This window comes from Varroa jacobsoni, unplaced genomic scaffold (genome assembly GCF_002532875.2).
Source record: "Varroa jacobsoni isolate VJ856 unplaced genomic scaffold, vjacob_1.0 scaffold_234, whole genome shotgun sequence".
NCBI classification, from domain to species: domain Eukaryota; kingdom Metazoa; phylum Arthropoda; class Arachnida; order Mesostigmata; family Varroidae; genus Varroa; species Varroa jacobsoni.
This window is the reverse complement of record NW_019213136.1, coordinates 16,577-37,783: the sequence shown is the minus strand read 5'-3', so window position 1 is coordinate 37,783 and position 21,207 is coordinate 16,577. Positions and strand designations below refer to the sequence as shown.

The window sequence follows — 21,207 nt, the reverse complement described above, 5'->3', positions numbered from 1 at the left end:
GATATGCGTTACAGATGTACACGTCGAAATACAGTGCACGGTTGTTGCCATAATACAGTAAAGAGCGACCAATGGTTCGTGGACGCTGGTTTAGACGCATGTGCTTGGTCATTCGGTGCCCATCTGCGCAGAATAAACACTGTTCTGGAAATACTTCATAATGAAAATGATCAAATAGAATTAAGACATATGGGTGTACTTGTTCGTTGTTTTATGGGCTCCTATTGTTTGTTATATGCTCAGTGCTGACTTTCGTTAGCTGAAGAAAACCAAGCTTATTACAGACTGAACTTGCGTTTTGGCATATCGTATTCCTCCTTGTTATCTATCAAATTTATATTTAGTAATATACCGAAGAGGACATTGCGACTTGCTCAGCTATTCGCGCATGACAACACGAAAATGTTGTTATCTCAGATCAGTAGATGGATGGTCACCGCGTAGCCATGCTGGTGCTATATATCCAAAAGCGATTTTTGATGCGAGGAACTCAACGAGTAGAAACGTTTTGATTTGACGATCTGATGATTTGATGTATATATCACAAGAGGAAGGTCCAGCCAATATGTTGCCACTCCTGTCGACTGCTGCAGTAGCTGCTCCTACAAGGTCTTCGTTCATCGACGAATCTTTGATTACCGCCCAGCTCTTGTTGATGATAGCGTAGCCTACCTTGTCTCAACGGCTCGAATTTTCTTCGCTAGATAATCGCTTGTCCATCAGTAATTTGTCGGCCACAATACCATTACAAAGACACCGCTCTTGGTGATCGTGCTACTAATGACGAGTTCTGGATGAACGCACTCTGTGCATGCCATACGACCAGGAGAAAGTAGGAAAGGATACAAAACAAAAAAAAAATGGAAGGAAAGCCAAGAATTATCCAGCAGGATGGTATATCTGGGCATGAAGTGGCGAAGCAGCGACACGAAAAATTGTCTACCTTTTTGACCCGTATGCTTTGCTGAATGTACCAAGCACGCAAAAACTATAGCATGCAATAACATTTCTGGGTAATCATATCCTCAAGAGAAATCGCAGACGTCGTGAATAGGTTTTTTATAATGTCATCTATGCAGTAAACGAAAATGCAATATAAAATAAGAAAAAAGAAGTGCAATTCTTAAAATAAGTGTTCTTATTATTGCTATGACGTAATAAGATGACTAAAAATATAAACCAAAAACATAGTATAAAATAACTAAAAAGATCAATTTGGCTACGATATTTTTCACGAGTGCATCAGAAAATCTACCGTTTCCGTACTATAAGAAAACGATAGGGAAAACTAACATTAAGCCATTAGAGGTCTAAAAGGTGCTAACCTCAACGACGTGCTCCACTGTCAGGTCAAAATGTCGTCGATTTTTCACCTATGGTTGTTACAACCAATCTTTTTGCACGAATACCATACCTCAGATTTTTTTGTCATAATAATTGTTTTCTAATACACCATGTATCAACGTTTTCGTTAGTCCTTAGTGCCCATTCGTGTGAATATCCCAAAATTCATCCTCCATCAACGACTTAAGGAGGTTGTGAAAATAGGATCTTGAAAGACCGCAAACACATAAGAAATATACCACACTTGCACATTTCATGCATTTATTATTGATTTATATGCGATCGGAATAAAAAAATGTATTAGAAGTACTTCTAGTTTGCTTTTCTTTGTATATCACGAAAGGCGAAATCAGTAAACTTTTTGTAGTGATTCAAGTGTATTTTTGTTATGTAACTGTTACTTTACGACTGCGAATTGCACCCAGACTATATAGTTTTAAAAGAGCTACAGTTTTTACTGTCGATTCTGCCCGCGTGTATGCAATAAATGTAAGGTTCACCTTACTTTTGACCTGTACTCTAGCTTCCTATTATCTCTGCAGCCAATAATCTAGAACAAAAGTTTGTTCCGATAAAGCATTTAATAATGTTCATAGCTTTAGGAAGATCAATCTAATCTGATTACATTTTACGCGCCTTTTTCCTTACTTTAGACGCCCCGCCAAGGCGTAGAAAGAAAGCAGTTGGAGAAATAGTTTACAGACAGTTCGCAACTATCAAACAGCTGGGTCACGGCATCAGTCAAGCCACTCACTCCATCACCCATCGTACTGTTCTAATCACACAAAAAGATCTTGCGGCATTGTGGCTTTCGCGAACTGTTTCAAACAATTTTAACCTAATCGATTTGCCGTCATACCGACGATTCCGCCATGTTTCACTTTCTGCTCAAAATATCACCCACTTGCTATATACCTGCGCTTATACCTGCCCGCCACAGTTTTGCTGGTAGCTACTACTATTAGGTAGTCGTCAATATACGGCGCGACGAGGCTGTTCCGCCTCAGAGACATCCTCCGCTGGCGAACTCCGCCTGCTCTATCTATAATGTGCTTTTCAACCCAACTGTGTTGGGCTTCTGGTTCACTGCCCTGAAATGGCGTCAGCCCCTGTCCCCCTCGTACTACTCCCTTCTCACCCTTATGCAGCAGAAGCAGCCTTACCCTCCAAGTGTACACAGATACCCCTCCAAAAATCATGGCGGCAACCCCTCCCCCCCAAACCTTCCAAGTTCACCTGGTTTCCATCTCTTCTTTTGCTTTAAAGTCTGCCGTGATCAGGCTTTTTTCCGTACGTGTTTGCTCTCGTCCCGGCACCACTTCACGTATCCCTCATTCCCGCTCCCATCATCCCGATCGCCATTTCTCTTCACTCGCTTGATCGTCTCCATTGATCTTTGTCAGATCTAATGTCTCGATACCGCCAACCCCCCTGGCCGCTGGCATAGTTTGAAGCCGGGAAGTTTCAATAGGGAGACGAAGGCTCGCGGAGTTCAACCATTCGCTTCGAACCGCCCTGAAAAGCTGCAGGTATTAAAGTGAACTATTCTATAGGACTAGATCTAAATTTACACTTGATCGTGATTTGTGGTCTAGCAAAGGCTCAAGTTTTTGTTTTGCTTTGAGAAGTGTAATTACTAAGTTAACATGTTTGTAATGTGACATTCTTAGCGTACTTAATGAGCAGTTTTTTTATGGATCGAGCGAATTCCAGCTTTATAGAAGATATGAGGTTGACTATTATAAATTCCGAACGTTGTTAAATGGAAGGTCGAAAACTCGTTTTAGGGATACGATGGTCCAAACTGTGTACGGTCGTTTGTTAATAGCAAGATAGAGCAAATCAGTCGGCGAGACAAGGTACGTGTCCATCAGGAAAATTATTCTAATAAATTAAGATGAGATTTGCTCTAGAGAGCACTATCAGACGATGACTATTCTGACCCGTCGCTACCACGTCACGTAACATGACCACGTGTCAGGCTCAATCCCATAATAGTGTCCTATATCGAAAACGAATTTAAACTGCCATTCAATATAGTGATTTCTATCATTCCTGACAAACTTATAATCCTGCTTCTCGTTTCCTGTTGTTACTTCTTTATATAAAATCGTTCGTTATATGGATTCCGACAATAATCGCGTCTAGTAATTATATGTTTGTCTAATTTGAGTCTCATTCCATTCATTGATGCGTATGGGATGCCGTAACCTACGACAACCGAGATATTTCGAGCTCCTATAAAATAGTTCTTCGTTTCAAGAGCCCATCATTATTTCTATTTTATGACCTGTCATACTCATTCAAACCATTAGATAGCGATGCACATTGAATCATAAATGAAATGCACAAATATCATATGAAAGCATATGACTATTGAACAGTTTCATTGTGACCGTATTTGTGTATTTGCTAGTATATGTCGCTGTACTAAGTCGCGTTGCATTATCGTCCAATATATTCCATTGGTTTTCGATGCACCTTTCGTATTAACTGTTCTCTCTGTTTTTGCTCTTGGTTACAGTCAGTAATCCGCGCGATGCGTCTTACTTGTAAATGTCATGGAGTGTCGGGGTCCTGTTCGGTGATCACGTGCTGGAAACAACTGTCACCATTTCGAGCGGTCGGGGAACACATCCGGAATAAATACGACCTTGCCACACAAGTGAAGCTGAACAAGAGAGGTCGTCTACAGGTAAACAAGTCTCGACAAACTTACTTCTGCCTATTTTCCTATCACGAAATTAAGCATATGCACGATCTACAGACTAAACCCTTCAAGACATAAGTGGATCGAAAGACGAAAAAGATCTTTTTTTTATCTTAAGGTACTACACAATGACCTCAAAGAGGACGAGTTTTTCGTAGCACAGTTCCTAGGGTAATCCGAATGCATTTTATCAGTCATATCTTTGCCAGTTATGAGTAATCCATTTTCGCAATATTCCTTCAAGAGTGACAAACATCTTTTGTCACTTTGTATCTTTTGTTGTTGTTGTTGTTGTTGTCGTATTTTCGCTTCTAGGTACGATCGAAGCGACATATTCGGACGCCGACAGCTGATGACCTGATCTTCATAAAAGACAGCCCAGATTATTGCACATTCAACTCCACTGCAGGTTCCTTCGGCACTCGAGACAGAAGATGTAATAAGGCCTCAAATGGTATAGGACAAGATCTCAACTTTCAGACAGTACAATTTTAAAAGATTGATTATTTTCCACGCAGGAAGACAAGAGCCCACCAGCACACTTGTTGCAGATAATCTCTGTACATAATATTGCTTCGTCCTTTTTCACTGGACCGCTCATATTGTATTTAATAATCACTTTCGTGACTTACTGCCTTTACAGGTCCAGATGGATGTTCGCAAATGTGCTGTGGGCGAGGCTATACAACGAAACGTATGAAGGTCAAAGAGCGATGCAAATGCAAATTTCAGTGGTGTTGTTATGTCGAATGCAAGACGTGCACAAACATTGTCGAGATCACCACCTGTAAATAAATGAAGAGAGAAAACCAGCCTCATATATACATAAACAATCAACAACTCTATATATAAATAAACACTTTACATAAACGCCGTACATGTACACGCAGAAAACATAGTCACATTATTACTCTTAAACGAGCTAAATAATTGAATCACCTCAGGCTTAATGATGCCTCCAGCAAGTTTTGGCAAACACCTCACCATTATATCTAGTTCGAGGGCCCATATTCATTGAACTGCCAACGTCACAAAGTATCCCTATATAATGTTCTGTTTTGTTTGCGGAGCTTCAAACAACAAAGAACGTTAAAGTGTATGTGACGATGGTCGAGTGTCTCGACAAGGATGTCCCGTAGTAAAGCAATACGCGAACAGCACGAACATAAACTGCGATATCCTCATGATAATACGATGACGATCCAAGCCCAATAATAAGAATTGGAGAAGCTACACAGTCGCTCGTCACACTCGGACGAATACTATGAAACTGATTCGAGTGTCGTAATTTAATATGCCCTGTATTGTATAGACGTAGAAAATATTGTTCGAGGTGATAATAACGACAGCTCTCAGTAGCGGTTATCTCAATAGCGACCTTATATAGGCGCGACAGTACAGAAGCTGCGATATCACTCGGATTTAAAATCAACAGCGGCCGTACTCAAATACACCAACTAAACGGATATGATACAAATTGTGGTTCTCGCTTTAGGCTGTTGTCGTCGATCCTGGATTACCTGCCAAAACAACGCGCGGAAGCGCAGACGACCCGACGAGGACGTGGCAAATATCTATTATTCATCTCACCCAAAATCTCCTTTCCGCAGAGATCCACCACCCAACTATTCCGCATTCGACACACCTTAAACTCCCTTTTCCACCGATCAAAATAGATAGAACGTATATACATAAAGTAGGTAATGATCACTGAGTGAAAAAACCCATCAGAACAATGACAGCCACAGAGAACTCAAGCGGACCCTGAAAACATGAAGAAAAATTGGGAAAGACTTAGGATGTTTCAGAAGATGGCGAAAGCGGCAGATACAGCGGTACGAAGCCCGTTAAGCCGTCGAGCCAGCAAGATATAATAAGTGCGGTAATTGGGAACACTTCTTATAATCAGTTCTGAACAATACGGAAAAATCGCAAGACTGATCATCGTAGCGTGGCCCCTAAGAAACTACATAGAGGTAGGAATTCACATACGTGTACGTCAAACTAGCCGTAATAATTATATAAGATTTCTATTCTCTATGATATTTGTCAATGAAATAGGTGTCACAGAAATGTTGAGAGAACAGATTAACGGGTAATTGCTAACAAGAAGAACAAACGGAGGTGAAACGATAGGGCTCCTTTTAAGGCTCGAGACAAAATGAATACCTCAAAAATCTATGGACTTATAAGAAGTCTAGATACTGAGGACGAGCCGATTCCCGTCTAGCCACTCGATTTCGACTTGAAATCCTGGCGGGAGATCGGCCCGTAGCGTTCCTATAAGACAAAATAAATCACTCGACTATTGATTAAGATTATTATTATTATTACTATATATGGCGCGTAGTGAATTGATAAGCGCACTCACTAAAAAAACAGTCACAAACACCTCGCTTAAATATACAGCAATTTGGAGGGTAGAAAATAAAATCAATCTGAGATCTCCCTATACGGTTGTGTTTTGCTTTATCTAGAATAGAACAAACCAAAAATACATATAAGGCGGCTCTAAAATTTCGTGCAATCTTAATCATGTTCGACAGAATTGCATCGCCCGCCTCGAAAGCGATAAAAAAACGCTACCTTACGAACGTACACGCTGCGTTCTTGCTTGAACACTTTACATGCTGGCTTGATAACACGGTCCCTATATTCCGTTTGACTCTATCAAAATACATGATATTTTGAAGACACGTTTGCCTAATTTAATAGTTGCGTAATTTTGATTTTGTAAGGTAAATATTGAATTGAATTATGGAACTCTTAGGCCGTTTTCTCAGAGGGTTGCCCTGACAAATCTAAAGCAGTTTAAACGAACTGCCTCTGACCTTTCCTACGTCCTCTCAATAAGGACTCTATTTGTGTTGAAATAAGGTAATTGAACAAACAATTTCGTTGATATGATTCGTATGTCGGAATGATGAACGCGGAAAATAAAAAGGAAGCAATAAAAATGCGTACATCTAAGCTAAACGCTTAGATGTACGCATTTTGGCCGCTTGGAACACTTCTAAGACACTTCATTTCTCTATTTAGAATAAAAATGATTAGCTATATGTGCTAAACGATATCTAAACATCATATATAGAGCAACGGACTCTTATGGTGAAATTGTAATACTTCAGTGTATATTTATTTTTTACAAACACATTAACGGCATGATTATACTAGTCACACCGATTAGCGTTTTTTTTTACAGCAGCTTACCTATCGATAACCTCTTCCATACACTTTCACCAGCTATTGGACTACGTGGTCCCAATTACAGTGAAAGTATCGTTATTACGTATTTGATATTGCTAACTGCATGCGTTATGTACGTTTCTCTTTGTTAGAACGTTTTCGGCGTGTTTAATTGTCCAATTCGACTTGGGCCAAGGTTTTCTACTGTTAAGAAACGCAATCGATTACTCCCCCGTCCGATAAACGAGACATTTTTTTTGCCCACTTTTAAAAAATGGACTACTACAACTAGCGGTTTCAATGTTCAATGATTGCTAACAGAAGTGTAACTACTATAGTTAAACATGTGGCTGGCTTGTACAAATCCTGCGCAGCCTTAAAATATCTAGTAGGGAAATATTTAATAATTAACATAGTCTAGTTACATAGGCGAAAAATTGAAAACTCGATAATTAAGTGACTTCTCATTGTATATAGCTATTATAATGTATACGTAACGTACATAAACGTACAACGTTGACAAGATGCTGATAGATGTTTACAAGATGATGAAGATATTTCGATAATTCGTTGCAAGGCGAGCAGTGCGTAGGCTGTTTAAATACCATAAATTGCTTTAGCGTTCAATCTCGTCTGGCAGATGATGGCTTCAATTGAAATATTGCGCGCCTTCGCTATTCCTATCGCCGTATAAATCACGTCACCAGGTACAGTGAAAGCGGCCTGTCCCCCATCTTCCAGCATTGGAAGACCTTTTTGAAAATACGGAGCGTCTGTTTCCAACAGTATCCGATCGAAGGGGATTTGTCGAGCAACCTAAAGAATGAAAAAGCATGTAGTAAATTTTAGCTATAACATAGTAACCCTTTAAGATCAAACTCTTATAAATAGAAAACCTTTAGCACTAGGTCCTAAATTAGTCAATGAGAGCCCACTAATTCGAGATATCGACTTCAGTCTGTAGTTTATGTTTGATAAGTTTTCAAAGTTATAGTGTTATGAAAAAACAGAAGAGAGTTTGTTGATATGGAGGAACCTTAATCTGAAGGACAAGCTACCCAGCTAGCTAGAACATTAAAATCATAAACGGTATCACCGCTTCAGTATGTTGCAATTAATGATTGCCGCTTTAAGTTTACGTTCGCTAGCTAACCCTTAGTACTTCACTAACGACCGTCTAACCATAAACTATTTACCTCCATTAGATCGGGTTGTGTGTTGATTAGCGGAGTGAATCCAATGTAACAATTGCGGAAATGAGACAGCCACTCATTAGCTTCCTCTAATTTTCTGCATGGCAGAAGAAAACATAAATGCCAAAAGTAAGCATAAAAATCAAAAATATTTTAAAAAATACGAATTTCATATTTCACGATTTCCATATTTCATTCAATATATTGGTTAGCTGTATTAAGAGAGTATAGCATATCTCCTACTGTTTCTCCTATACCGTTTGTAAAGGTTAAGTATATCCGTTAGTACAATTTTTTCAGTCTCTGCACAGTTTTACTGCTCACATACCCGATGAAGCAATGTCGATGAATACGATAATCTCTTGGAACGAACTGTCGCATAAAAGCAAGTGCTTCTGCATTTCCATCCGGAAGCCGTGTATGAATAACCAGAGGAAGATTGCATTCAATGCCTATTTCAGCCTGCGATCGAAAGACCTCTTTCTGAACCTGCAGACTGACATTATTCCTATGGTTTGACACATAGAAATAGACTCACACTAGAACTTATTGAACAATAGGCCTTTACCTCTAATAAACTATATTTGCACAACCTATAGGAAGATTATTATTAAAGCCTATCTAAAAGATTTTGAAACATGGTTTAAACGTAAATTAGATGTGTGAATGCATATTGAAACTGACTTGTGAGAGCAGTCGAGTCCGATTTCCCCTAGGGCGACAATTTTTGATTTGAACTTATGAAGACATGCTCGAAGACTATCTTCGGAGTAACGATCAGCGAAATGCGGATGCACTCCAAAGGTCATCCACAGTTTATCTGAGTGATACGCCTGTTTTTGGAACCAGATATTATATAGCGAAGCGCTAGAAACCAATTCAAATTATAGAAATCAATTCAAGCCATAACAGCAACGTTATACATTATGATACTGTTCTATTGTCTTGTAAACATAGAAAAATTAACATATAACTGTAAGAGTGTGTGTAACGTTACGATATTCATACCTCATTGAGCATCGCTGACGAACATTTGAAGTCTTCGGGCTGACAAAACACAGCAATCCCACCTTCGTAGCAAGTGGGAAAACGCGCCGAATGCCGCTGAAATTATCAAAAGTCCTATATATAAGCACTTAGTTGAAACTTGGGTCAGTCGATCTTACACGGTGCAAAACAATCTATGCGAACGTTTTTTATTACTTGATTAGTAGAATACGTGGTTTTCCAAAAAGGTATCCATCGTCGTTTAACAATAAATAATAAATGTTTTTAGAGAATTTTATTTGAACAGCGGGGTTTTTATTTCAGTCAAGAATGGGTACTGCCCGATTAACTTATTTTCGTTCAGGAAATGAATGATAAACGTAACGTACCATAAAACGATTTGAGGCGTATCTTTACGTATTCCCTATGTAATGTTCTTTCAGTGAACAAAATTGTTTTATGGGATCACCAGGAAGAATTTAAAGATATACCTTAAAATGGCTTAAGGATCTGTAATAAAATTTATTTCTCTTAGAGTATACTTACCTTGCAGTGCTCTGCCCAAGTGATCCCGGCACATTGTCCTAGTGAGCAAAGGGACAAATCAATATGCATGTGTGTATCGACAAGGCCACTCATCATCGATGTGTTGATATCTGAAATTAAACATTTAGCTAATAAAAGAACTTTAAGCTTCTATTTCTAAATAGACTTACTTTATACCTATGTACTCTTATAAGCAGCAAAATCTCAAACATTTGAAAACGTTGCTCACCAATTCCATGGATAGACCTTTCCAGGCGAATTCCATCGCCGTGTCTGCTTGAGCGAGGCCTGCTCAAGCGATTTTCCGTCCTTACGGTTGATCCGTTCCTAAAATCAGCACCGTCCTTTTCAGGCGATCGACCCAAGACGCCTACATTAGCACGAATACGCTTCTTTCATACTGATTGCTTGTACACAAGTTTAGCTAGTGTATTAACGGTATCACGGAACAAATACCTTCTAAGTAAATTACATTTTCTCGCTTTTTCATAACTTCATGTTATCGCAAATGTCAGGAAAGTCGATCCTAATAACACAGCCGCCCATAATTTTCATATCAGGCCATTGATTTTCGCTTTTCGTTTCTCGCATCACCTTTGATAAGCATTGCCACCTTTTTTGTCCCTGTTTTGTTACCAGTTTAACCTAGCTAAACAAACATCTTTTGTAGACAGTACGTTTCTCGCACGCCTACAATGTTGTAAGTTAGCTGTTCACTAGATCCAAAGTATAAGACGGCTTGTCTTACGTGTAAGCTGTTTGGACGAACCAGACGACTGTCACCGCCAGTGCTACGAGAGTGACCACTTGTGGCTCTATTAATTAATCTACCACTCCGGTCTCTGCTGTCGGACTTTTCGTCAGAGTCGTCGTTATCCGAATCGTCAGGACCTAAGGAACAAACATTCGTATAAGAATATATTTTTCATGTTTAACTCATCGTGTACACAAAAAGGCCAGAGGTATAACTTCCATATCCGATGAGTTATTGGGTGGAAAAGCGGCCAGAAAGGAACTTTGATCAAACGTTACATATGCATGTATCTGAATATATAGATGAATTTATGTGAAAGCCGATACAATCAATAGCAATGTTACAGACCGTCGCAACCTAGTAATAATACTTCTTCGGTGTCGTGCAACTTCTAAAGACAAGCGAAATAATATCGAACAACAGCATCATATGACATAAGATTGTTAGGAAGGAGTTTGAATTGAAGGAAATTGCACAGCCTTCTATACTGCAAACTCACCGTGGGACGCAAAATATATCATCATCATGTCTTTTTTCCATAGGCTTACCCAATATAATTGGTCTCTTTACGGTCACCGTAGCTGGAAAGCTCTGCTTATCGCTTACTTTACCGCCTGTGTTCTTTCCCGCGATAAAGGAGCACAATGGAGGTGGACTGGGTCCGTACTTTTCTGGCGACTTCCGAATACTTTTTCGAATACCCTTGTCGACGGAGCTTTGCAGGTTTTGCCCACCATTGTTGCTTCTATCCAACGAAGCTGGGTTCTTTACAAAGCCACCAAGTCGAGCGCTGACAGGAAGACTTGGTATGGATTGTCCAATTTTTGATCGCTGGTGCGCGAGGCGATCGAAGCTGGGGCTAGGCTGTATGCCCAGAATCACAGAAGGACCATTAATCACATGATAGCCAACCGTAAGCCAACATACTATAAAGATATGGCATACAACAGGCCAAGAGTACATAGCCCATGAAAAGGCAAGACGCTTTTATAAAGCTGGCCGGCTGGATGCGTTCTAAATGCACGTGCCAGAAGTGCTAAAACAGAACGAACGGAGTACTTTAATGTGGAAAACACAGCGATAAAATTCAACACAAGGATGTTAACTATAGGCTGTCCCCATTTGATTTGTATATGGCTTACATTTGATTTTATTCAACTCTACAAAGGGAATTTAATTAGACAACCAAAAGAAAGCAAAAATCATGACTTTGTTTAATCACTTGAGTCACATCTGTGACGTACAGAGGTGTTTTCTCATCAGTAGACGACCATCTTTCCATTTGTGAACAACTGGTAATGCAGTGACTCGTACGCACAAAATGTACCAATTAAACTAAATGTTTTCCTATTGATTGTGTTCAACAGGCAATCACAGTTTTCATTTATATCTCGACATATGATGATTTTCTTCTACACACAGTGGCATAGCTGTCGAAATAGAGAAAAATTCACCTGATAACTAAAAATGATGGTGCCGCAAATAATCTTCTTCTATAAAATTCGTGAGGCGACTGTAGTTGGCAAATGACTGATACTTATCCATTTAAAAACGACATTATCGCGATTTTTATTATATCTTAAAAAAAGTCATGTAAATCGTTATAATGTATCTTTTCCGCTGTGCGTGCATTGTAAATAAATACTCATGCACGACCTAATTATCCATTATAAATAGGCAACTATGTGATATAGAAAACTTGTCAATAATTGAGTTTAGTAAAATAAGTTAAATAAAAATACAAGACGGAATGAAGTAGATTCTTGTACCCTGTTTGAAAATAATTATGCCGCTTTCAGTTAGACCTAATTAACTGGACGTTTACCATATTTGAAACAATTTGATGTTTATCTATTGACCTAAAAGTTCGACATAAACACCTCATGATTGTCGTATGTTTGTAATAGAGAAAACTTTGCAAACTTGAAAGAACATCTGTCGTCTGCTGACATCTGTACGAATACTATAAGCAACCAATTTCATCACTGAGGCTTCTTGGCGATAACTTACACTTCTTGTCCGATCAAGACGTACAACCCGTCTACTGCTCATCTTGCATTCGAAAAACTTAGAGGCATAAAGCGATATAGTCAGTCAGATGTGTTTGAATTTCGAATTCGTCAACGAAGGAAGTCGTGTGAGTTCAAAGGACTCCGCCAGCAGTCATACTAAATCACAAACATAAGTTACTAAGAACCATCGATAAACTTCCACCAGCAATTGTTTTTAAAGCACCTCTGGCGCCTTCTAGAGTAATACGCTAGAGCTGCTTAAGCACGCCCGGTTGTTCGAATTGTTTTTGCTTTCGAATGTTTAGACCGTGTAACAAACGAGCGGCAAACTAGATCTCGTTGGAGCATCATAAATGTTTTGAATTGTACGTCCGATTCGGCGTTGTTTTAAATGATTGGCTTCTAGTATGAAATGAAGCTTGTCTTCGGTCGGATTCGAGCCTAGCTCACCCCATGTCCCTAAGCTTAGTAAGCAAACACGTTACCATTGCAGTATCCCTGGGACCGCTAGAGCGTAGCAAATAAAAGGGTCTTTATTCGTATTATATATGTAGCATTCGAATCCGGGCATGCTTTGATCGGCTGTTTGTCGTAGCATGTATCTCGTAGGCATAAAAAGCAAACTTATCGTGGTAAGAAACATTGCGTAGTACTTAGTATTTAAGTAGAGATCAGTTATCATTTAACAGGCGCTCGCGCGACGAACGCCACCGAAATTATAAACATCTCTTTTGCCCGAAATCGATGGGGTGCACTATGGTGTTCACGTAGCCTCTAAAAGTTCCAAGGAAAACTTCCAGAAGGCAAGTTAAAAAAAATCCTCGAAAACGTTCACATTTAAAGAGCTAAAACATCTATGAAAAATGGTTTAAGAAGCAATTTTTGATAGATGTCTATTGTTTACTTTGAAATGAAGAGTCATTTTAACAAGCAGTATTTTTGAAGTCAATTTATAACTGGGTCGCCTAAATACTCTCCAAGTGTTAATCTTCCTTAAACCGTTTGCCCCTTTTTTACACCTTCATATATATCTCAAGCCCTTGCATGAAATATTAAAACTGGCACGGTTAATATTAAAAAGTTACTTGTAGATTAAAGAGAGAATACTTTAAGAATGACTAATAAATAGTTTAGGTCTTAAATTCGCCTAAAAAAATTAACTGAAACGTTTGTCCTGGTACAGTTACAGTCTTCGGAGCAACTCGTAAAGAAAAGCTGGGATTTAGATAACCTGCTTTGCATGACTGCGAACGAAAAAGGTGTATTGAATAACATTTTTTTTTGTAAATGTCGTTCGAACCTTTGTTTTTGACATGCGCTGGGTATATAACGTCTTATATGTTTAGAGAAACATTATACAAAATTAAAAATCATTAGATGTTCTTCGTTATTCCTATTCCCAGTACTTACCAATAATATTACCATATTCAGGTAGTGATATCATTTTAAATACATGGTAAATTTCTTTTTTAAACAAAATATATTTGCATACGTTAAGATTACACTTTATATGTTCATATTAAAATGTACTAACATACACACGCGTGCTAATTATTCGTGTCTGTCATCATGGAAAATTATGTAAATACTACTGCAAGAACATAAGATAAGTAGCTATTGTTTTTAAGGTGAGTAGATGGATATATTTATGCTTCTTGAATTCGTCTTGTTGTTGTTTAGTTGGTGTTTGCATATAGAACATATCGGCTCAAGCGAAAAGCTCAGGGTCAAACATACTAGTCCATATGTGAGACCTTATTTAGACTGTCATCTATATCCTTGCAGTTAATTCGTTGATCAAAGAGGCTGCTCTAAATAATTACATGGTAGCGTTAGCGACAATTTCAGTTGATTATAGCATTTTTTGCTAATTGAAAAGCAGTTCAACACTATATTGGTGTTATCGTTTCAGCACATAGAGGCGAAATAATGAAAATTATGCGTACATAAAATCAATCCGTGTCTAAGCTTTCCCTGGACCCTGTCTCAGCAGCATTGGAACTACTAGCAACAACGATATAGATCTGTTTTTTATGTATAGTTTTAATAAGATGTACAATAAGTTGTCTCGGCGTTTATAGCCGTATCCACAATCGGTTCTTATACAATGAGCTTTTACTATTCCCTTCTAAATACTTCGGATTGGAGACAGCTGCTGCGGCGAGGCAGGTTTCGGAAGTTCAAAAGTAGAAAGTCACAAATCCTATAGGTTATTTAACCAGTAGAATATTGACAACAAACTACATGGTCCACTTGTCGAGCCAGTACAAGTATAGCTTACGAGCGTACTTATTTATGGGCTCGAGGTACCTAGGCAATGGATTACTTACTCAGTTTGCGCTTTCAAAGCCAAAAGCTGAACGTTCTGTCAGCTCGAACCACATTTACTTGCCGCGAACAAGTAACGAATATGATGGCCAGGGTCACCTCGAAAAATTCACGAATTCTCTGTCATTTCTCTGGTCATCGCTGTCAAAGAACTTTCGCAGTCGCCAAGTCTTATCAGATACGCACCGAAATTGTGTAGCTATGTGCGTTTTACTTATTACCCTTGCTGCAAAGAAATCATATACTAGTAACAATATTTGTTTGCCGCCAGGATTAAGCTGTAATTAGGTCCCAATAAAGAAATCAGATAGAATTTAACAGAGTAAAACTTACCGGCTCCAAATCTTGAGGACCAGTTGCTCTTAAGGTATCAGAGCGCTGGCAGTGACTTGACATAGAGCTAGGTTTGTTGTTCGTATACACGAAAAGATCTTCAGTTATTAACTATCACAGTGTCTTTATTATATACTTAAATGATATGACGAGTAATCAACGAAGCCTCACGAATATTCATTCTATGATTTATAATGCATTCTGTGATTTGTTTAAAGAAAGATTCTTTTATAATTTTACTATAGTAGCGGAGGTAAATTAAAACGAAACTTCCAGATACCTATCGCCTGTAATAACTGAAGAACGACGAGTACAAAAACATATTCTATATTAGTTTGCTCAACAAAGGGTGTCCGCCTTTCTTAAATGTTTTCTCTCTTTTTTTTTTTTTATCTTTATTCACTGTGTCTTTATTTTTATCTGCAATTCAAAAGGGCTCTTCCTCTTTCCTTCATATGCCTGTAATAATTTTGTGAATTGAATAAAATTTTCGATCGGGGTCAAGCTCCAAAGATGGAATTTCCCGATAAAAACAGATGTGATTTTTACATCTATTCTCTTTCGTTTTTTGCTGGGATCAAAAAACTACCGAAACATGTTTGTGGTGTGTACTGTAAGGATTAAGCTGTATTAGCTTTCAGCGTTTTGCCTGGCAGCGAGGGACCAGCAGCAAAGGTGAGAAATTTTTGCACGGGTAACGAGATGGACTGGCTTTATGTCAACCTGAAGAAGAGAAGGGATTACGTAATTCTTGGAGATACATCTAGGTTAAAATTAAACTAGATTTTCATCCGAAAGAGACCATGTTCGATGCTTGATGGGTCAGACGGGCCCAGTGTACCAGCGGCCTTTTGGGAAAACAAAACGGTCGATAAGGTCTGTATACAACCCGACCACATTAAACAAACAATGTAATCCAAAACAAAGATTTCGATAAATTTTTCACCCTTTTCCACCCTTTTCGGAAAAGTTGCTAACGCGGGTTTTGGTAGGAAGTTCTTTTACGCTCACCATATTACGGAGACCTTGCTCCTGTGTACTGTTTCGTCCGGATGAGTTCTTTAACAGAAAACCTGAACATTTCTGATGCAACGAACTGTCGAGAGATGCGAAGCGGTTGTGGCAAATGATGGCATATATATATATATGTATCTACATATTACAGAGAAGCTATTTTTGCCAAAACTCCGATGAGGCGCTGTACTTATTTATTAGGTAAACAACGGATATTGATTTTCAACCAACTTAATATTTTAAGCAAATTCTTTATCGTCTTTTCAGTTATGAGCCCTTTAAGATCAATGGTTAGGTGAACGGTCTAGTCTGCGTTAGAGTAATATTTCACAGATTAAAGTTTCAAAAGGCCTCGAGGAACTTTACAATCATATTCGTTTGCAGGCACTATGAGCTTATTTCATCCTGAGATTGTTGAGGTCCTTGCTCTGGATTTTTATCTGCGATAAAGTTTAGCAAATTTTCTGTAGTTTCAAACGGGGACTGTTCCCATCGTAGATAGCCAATATAATCTATTATCAAAAAAAGCAGAGATTAGATTAGTAAGTACTAGATCATGTTTTCCTTCTTTAGGTTGCTATCTAATCGAACTACCTTCTTACAGTCCTAACTAATAGGGAGAGTCTCCTGGCTTCCTCTCATCATTGCTTTTCCTTTTTTTGGTCCTCTGATTTCAGAACTGGTCAAGCATCAGAGATCTGAACTTTAACCAGTTCTAGTTATCCCCGTGCTCAGTTTCTGCTTTGTTTATCAAACACAAATTCTTTGGAGTTTTAGTGGGTGGCAGAGCGTGACACCTATTAATAAAAAGGTGTCTTTGGGTCGTAGACATTCGAAGCACATACAACACGGTTACAATGTGCGGAACACATTCCTCTCCGCGACGAACTTCAAGAGAAACAAAAAAGATAGCTTCACTCATTTGTCATTTGCCTACTTACAGTACACTGAATACTGAGGTGCAAGTTATGTTGTCCATCAAGTAAAATATTTTCCTTATTATACCCAAAAAATTAACTGCGTTACCAAAAGTCTTTGTCTCAACAGATATATTCTATACAGATCTAGTCAATAATGCATTGCAAAAAATCATACGACAATATTTTTTTATATCCCCTCAAATACCTTCCAAAACCAATTCTGGCAAATTTAACGAAATATATATCTTATTGTACTAGTACTATGACAGACGTGACCCAACAGAGCACAGTGGTTTTTTTTACTGGTTATTTATTCCCACGAAAGGTCCCCTTATTTGGCATATATGGTGAAGGAAACAGAAGGTTTTTGTGCACAAAGCTGAAACACTTTTCTTATTATATTTCGTCAGATATAAAATGTATTATTATAATACGCCAGTGGAGCTGTCTGGTATTGCCATAAGCAATTTATATAACACCAAATAATTTGTCATTTTTTTCAAGCCCGGTTCCTGTTGCGCTTCTAATTACGTAAACGGTGCATCGTTATTTAGAAAATCATCAGTTTATGAAACGATTCGAAACTTCTCTTAGTCAATCGTTCCTTTGTTATTGTGAATCTGTAGTCAACGAAATTAGACGAAAATTGAATCCATTAAACTTCGAACCTTAAATATCCTCCACCGTGGCGACGCGCATTACCTTATACACCACGGACCCCTACTTCACCCTAGAAGTGCACCTGGTTACGTTGTTCCACACAGATGTGCCATGGCCGATACAAAAATAATGCACAGAAATAAATGCTACACCAAAGTAGCAGAAATCAAAGACGAGCCCGCTAAGATTCGAATCTGAGACCCTTTGACTTTACTCGTTACGCCATGAACCCACACCTCAAACTTGTAGGCGTGATTTGCTTCTAGACAGTGGAATCATGTATGACTTAACGATTTGATCTTTGCAATTAAAATCGAAAAAAAAAAAAGCAAAAGAGATCTGACTTCTCGCGAACGTAACGTCTAGCAGGGAGCAGGAAGTTTCGTCTTATTCTTAACAAAATGTTCTCAGATATACGACAATCGATGCTGTCTTTAGCATAGCTTCATAATCTTTATAATTATTGCACTATAACTAATTATGATAATTATTATTACGAAATCTTGTGATCGGGAGTTAAATTCTTTTACAGAGGGATACTTGATTTAAATATCATCCTGTAAACGGAGTCAGCGACGACTCTAATATCGCCTATAATATCGAAGCAAAATAACAATTTAGCTTCAGCTATCTACCCAGCAGAGAGTGGTTGGTAGTGGCGCTCGCCATACTCTTAGCATTATTAATTGCCTCATATGATGTTGTACGACGCTAAACGAACTAAGTAGGTATCTAGATATGGAAAGATTGGCGCTCGTTTCATCAGCACAGATTAAAGATCTAAATATTTCGTTCTTGGAAAAGCACTTGAGGGTCATGTCCTAAATGTGGACGTCTTTATAAATGCAAGCGCATCATGTTAGGATTTCCTAACAGGCCTCCTACGTCGACCGCATGCTAGCTCAATTCGGTATATGCCCAAGAAGTTTTTAGAGAGGAACATAGCTTAGCTGTGCGAATATCGAGGTCCATTAAATCTCAGGAAGTATTATGTTCTTTGCATTTTTACGGTGACAAAGTCCGCTTTTCGGAATTAAAACTTAGCGGAATTACTTCAGTCAACTTGTGCCAGTGCCTTGGCTACATAGCAAGCGATACTGACGCATTATCACATGAAAATGAAAGTTTACGCAGACCAATATTCATTTAGAGTTCTTCATCAGACAAACCCACTCCCTTGGCAAAGCTGTACAGATGATTTCGCTTTCATGCAGTCTGAGGGCCCGACGGCCTCGGAGTACATGCAAATCGAAATGAAGGGAACCTGAAAATATTTTATAAACTCTTTGCTTCTATTAATATCAAGGGTTCAATAGTCATTGTCGTTTAGATTTTCACAGAAAACATGTTTGTTGAGCCATGTTGTACCCATCTATTATAGATACGTTGTGCGACGTATGGATGCTCGTAGTTCTCTAGAAGAGTTAATAGGTTAACAGATTTTAGTAGAAATGATAAAAATAAATACCCTTTGTTCACAAAAATCATGGACTGTTCGTGTCGCTAGCATCACCGAAGGCAGGGATCCTTAATTTTTTCAAAGTAGACGCTTGGCCGTCGAAAGCACTGAGCAAAAGGTGACAAACGAAGCGCGAAAAAGTGGAGCCCTTAACGATTCACTAATCTGATGCTATATTGCAAGCTGGCTTCAGAAACAACAATGCTAGAAAAATAATTCATAATGTCCTACATCATAGATGACGTCAGTCAGTCATCACGTTAAGCACTTTGTTAACTATTTTTAATTTCAAAGTAAATGAACTTCAGATAAGGAAAAAAAAACGTTATATTCTGATGAACAAGACAAGCCATTAAAATATGAATATAATAAGGGAGTAATTTAACAAGCAGCTAAGGTATTGCGTCCACGTTCTATATGGGCCTTTCGATGCGCCTCGCATACGTTAAAATATGTGAGTAGGTAAAGGTAGGAAAAGTCACACCCTAGCATTCGGTAAGTCAATAAGCAAACTATTAAATAATGGCTGATTGCACTCGAACCAAGATAGCGATATTAACCGAACAGACTCAAATCATCTGGGCTAACATAATGCATCTCTCTCGGGTAGCAAAAGATCTAACAGATTTAATCGGAAACTGCAAACGTATTTATACAAATCTGCTTTTTTTTAAGTACGACCTAATATTATGGTTAGTGCAATTTGACAAGGACGGTTTTACATGTCTATCAGTTACTTCCTGACTGGACCAAAACTGAATGTTTTCTATTGTTTAGCAATTTCTTCCGACGTTTTTTCTCTGGCGCGAGAAAAATACATTGTATGGAAGTAATATAAAAAGGACTGACCTAAATCATTAAATCTTCTAAATATATCGTGCGTGCAGCAAATCAAGGATTCTTTTTTTAATTAGGAGCTTGCTCCGAGGCCTGCCAGTAAGGTAGCAAAGATGTTCAACTATAAACCATTCACTACAGAACAAATTATGACTTTTATCAATGACATAATAAGACACGTCTACGTATTTTTCGTATCAAGATTATGACTTTGTGTATGTTATAGACAGGCTGAAAGAAACGGATATTGAAAGAGAAAAAGCCCAATGAACTATAATTCGATTATCAATATTTAACATGGCTTTAGTGAAAATATATATCATTCGCTACGAAAAAAAAAATTTGAAATTGCAGCCACAAACGTCCTCTAGATAAAGTGAACATTGCCCACTAAATAAAGGAAGGTTATCACGGCACAAAAAATTAAATTAAATGGGTACCGACTCTGTAAGGGCTAATAAATATTATTAAAATTGTCCTATAACTTCATATTTTCAATGCCCTCTGTGTTCCTTAAATATTATTTTTTTGCATGCTATCGGCTTATCGAAGCAGCTCTCAAACCGGGGTACTTATATCGGCTGTAACCCCATTAAGTTACTTGAGTGGCCCACCCATCACGAAGCGAGAAGCATATAATGTGTCACTCACTGATGACCCACATCCTGTGAGCTAATCTGAGCAAAGTTACGTCGCGATTCCTTGTATCTTGGTCTCGAGTCCTCGTTACTGTCAATGTTAGAAACATCAGCTGTTCTGGACACAGTGCAAGTGGGACGACCCAGTCTCCAAGCTAACAAAAAAGATCAAAGGCGGTTAATAGTATCAAGAGCGGACGTAGCGCAGACAGAAGCTGACGGCGCAAATGGGGTTACTAATGTCGACCACGGCCAAGCAAAATAACGCATATGTGATGGGTTTGAG

At 38.5% G+C, this 21,207-nt stretch overlaps 2 protein-coding genes across 8 annotated transcripts in view; one reads left to right on the top strand and one right to left on the bottom strand.

Moving 5' to 3' along the window:
• Positions 1-6,506, top strand: part of LOC111273912 (protein Wnt-5b) — a 105,933-nt gene extending 99,427 nt beyond the window's left edge. For all 4 annotated transcript variants that reach the window (XM_022855952.2, XM_022855950.2, XM_022855951.2 and 1 more), the window contains 3 exons: positions 3,869-4,039; positions 4,370-4,508; positions 4,698-6,506. In XM_022855952.2, coding sequence (XP_022711687.1) covers positions 3,869-4,039; positions 4,370-4,508; positions 4,698-4,849 — 462 coding nt within the window. In that variant the 3' untranslated portion in view covers positions 4,850-6,506. The remainder of the gene's footprint in view (positions 1-3,868; positions 4,040-4,369; positions 4,509-4,697) is intronic.
• Positions 6,507-7,157: 651 nt separating this feature from the next.
• On the bottom strand, positions 7,158-21,167 carry LOC111273911 (3'-5' RNA nuclease TATDN2). 4 transcript variants are annotated; one of them, XM_022855948.2, is made up of 10 exons: positions 12,731-13,032; positions 11,269-11,584; positions 10,715-10,857; positions 10,196-10,310; positions 9,967-10,076; positions 9,442-9,537; positions 9,118-9,266; positions 8,762-8,941; positions 8,437-8,530; positions 7,158-8,056 (listed from the first exon to the last, which is right to left on the bottom strand). In XM_022855948.2, the coding sequence occupies exons 1-10, from the start codon at positions 12,770-12,772 to the stop codon at positions 7,838-7,840; spliced, it is 1,464 nt and encodes a 487-aa protein (XP_022711683.1). In that variant the 5' UTR covers positions 12,773-13,032; the 3' UTR covers positions 7,158-7,837. The 4 variants fall into 4 exon arrangements, with proteins under 4 accessions (XP_022711683.1, XP_086829784.1, XP_086829785.1 ...); XM_086973658.1 differs by lacking the exon at positions 12,731-13,032 and adding an exon at positions 12,601-12,687; XM_086973659.1 differs by lacking the exon at positions 12,731-13,032 and adding an exon at positions 12,546-12,612.
• Positions 21,168-21,207: the final 40 nt, after the last annotated feature.

Coding starts and splice junctions, on each gene's coding strand:
- LOC111273911 (XM_086973658.1), bottom strand. CDS start 12,672: ATGTCAGCAGACGACAGATGTTCTTTCAAGTTTGCAAAGTTTTCTCTA. Junction 10,311..10,714: donor TTCGTCCAAACAGCTTACAC/GTAAGACAAGCC, acceptor TCGCCTGAAAAG/GACGGTGCTGATTTTAGGAA. Junction 9,538..9,966: donor CTTGGGCAGAGCACTGCAAG/GTAAGTATACTC, acceptor TGATAATTTCAG/CGGCATTCGGCGCGTTTTCC.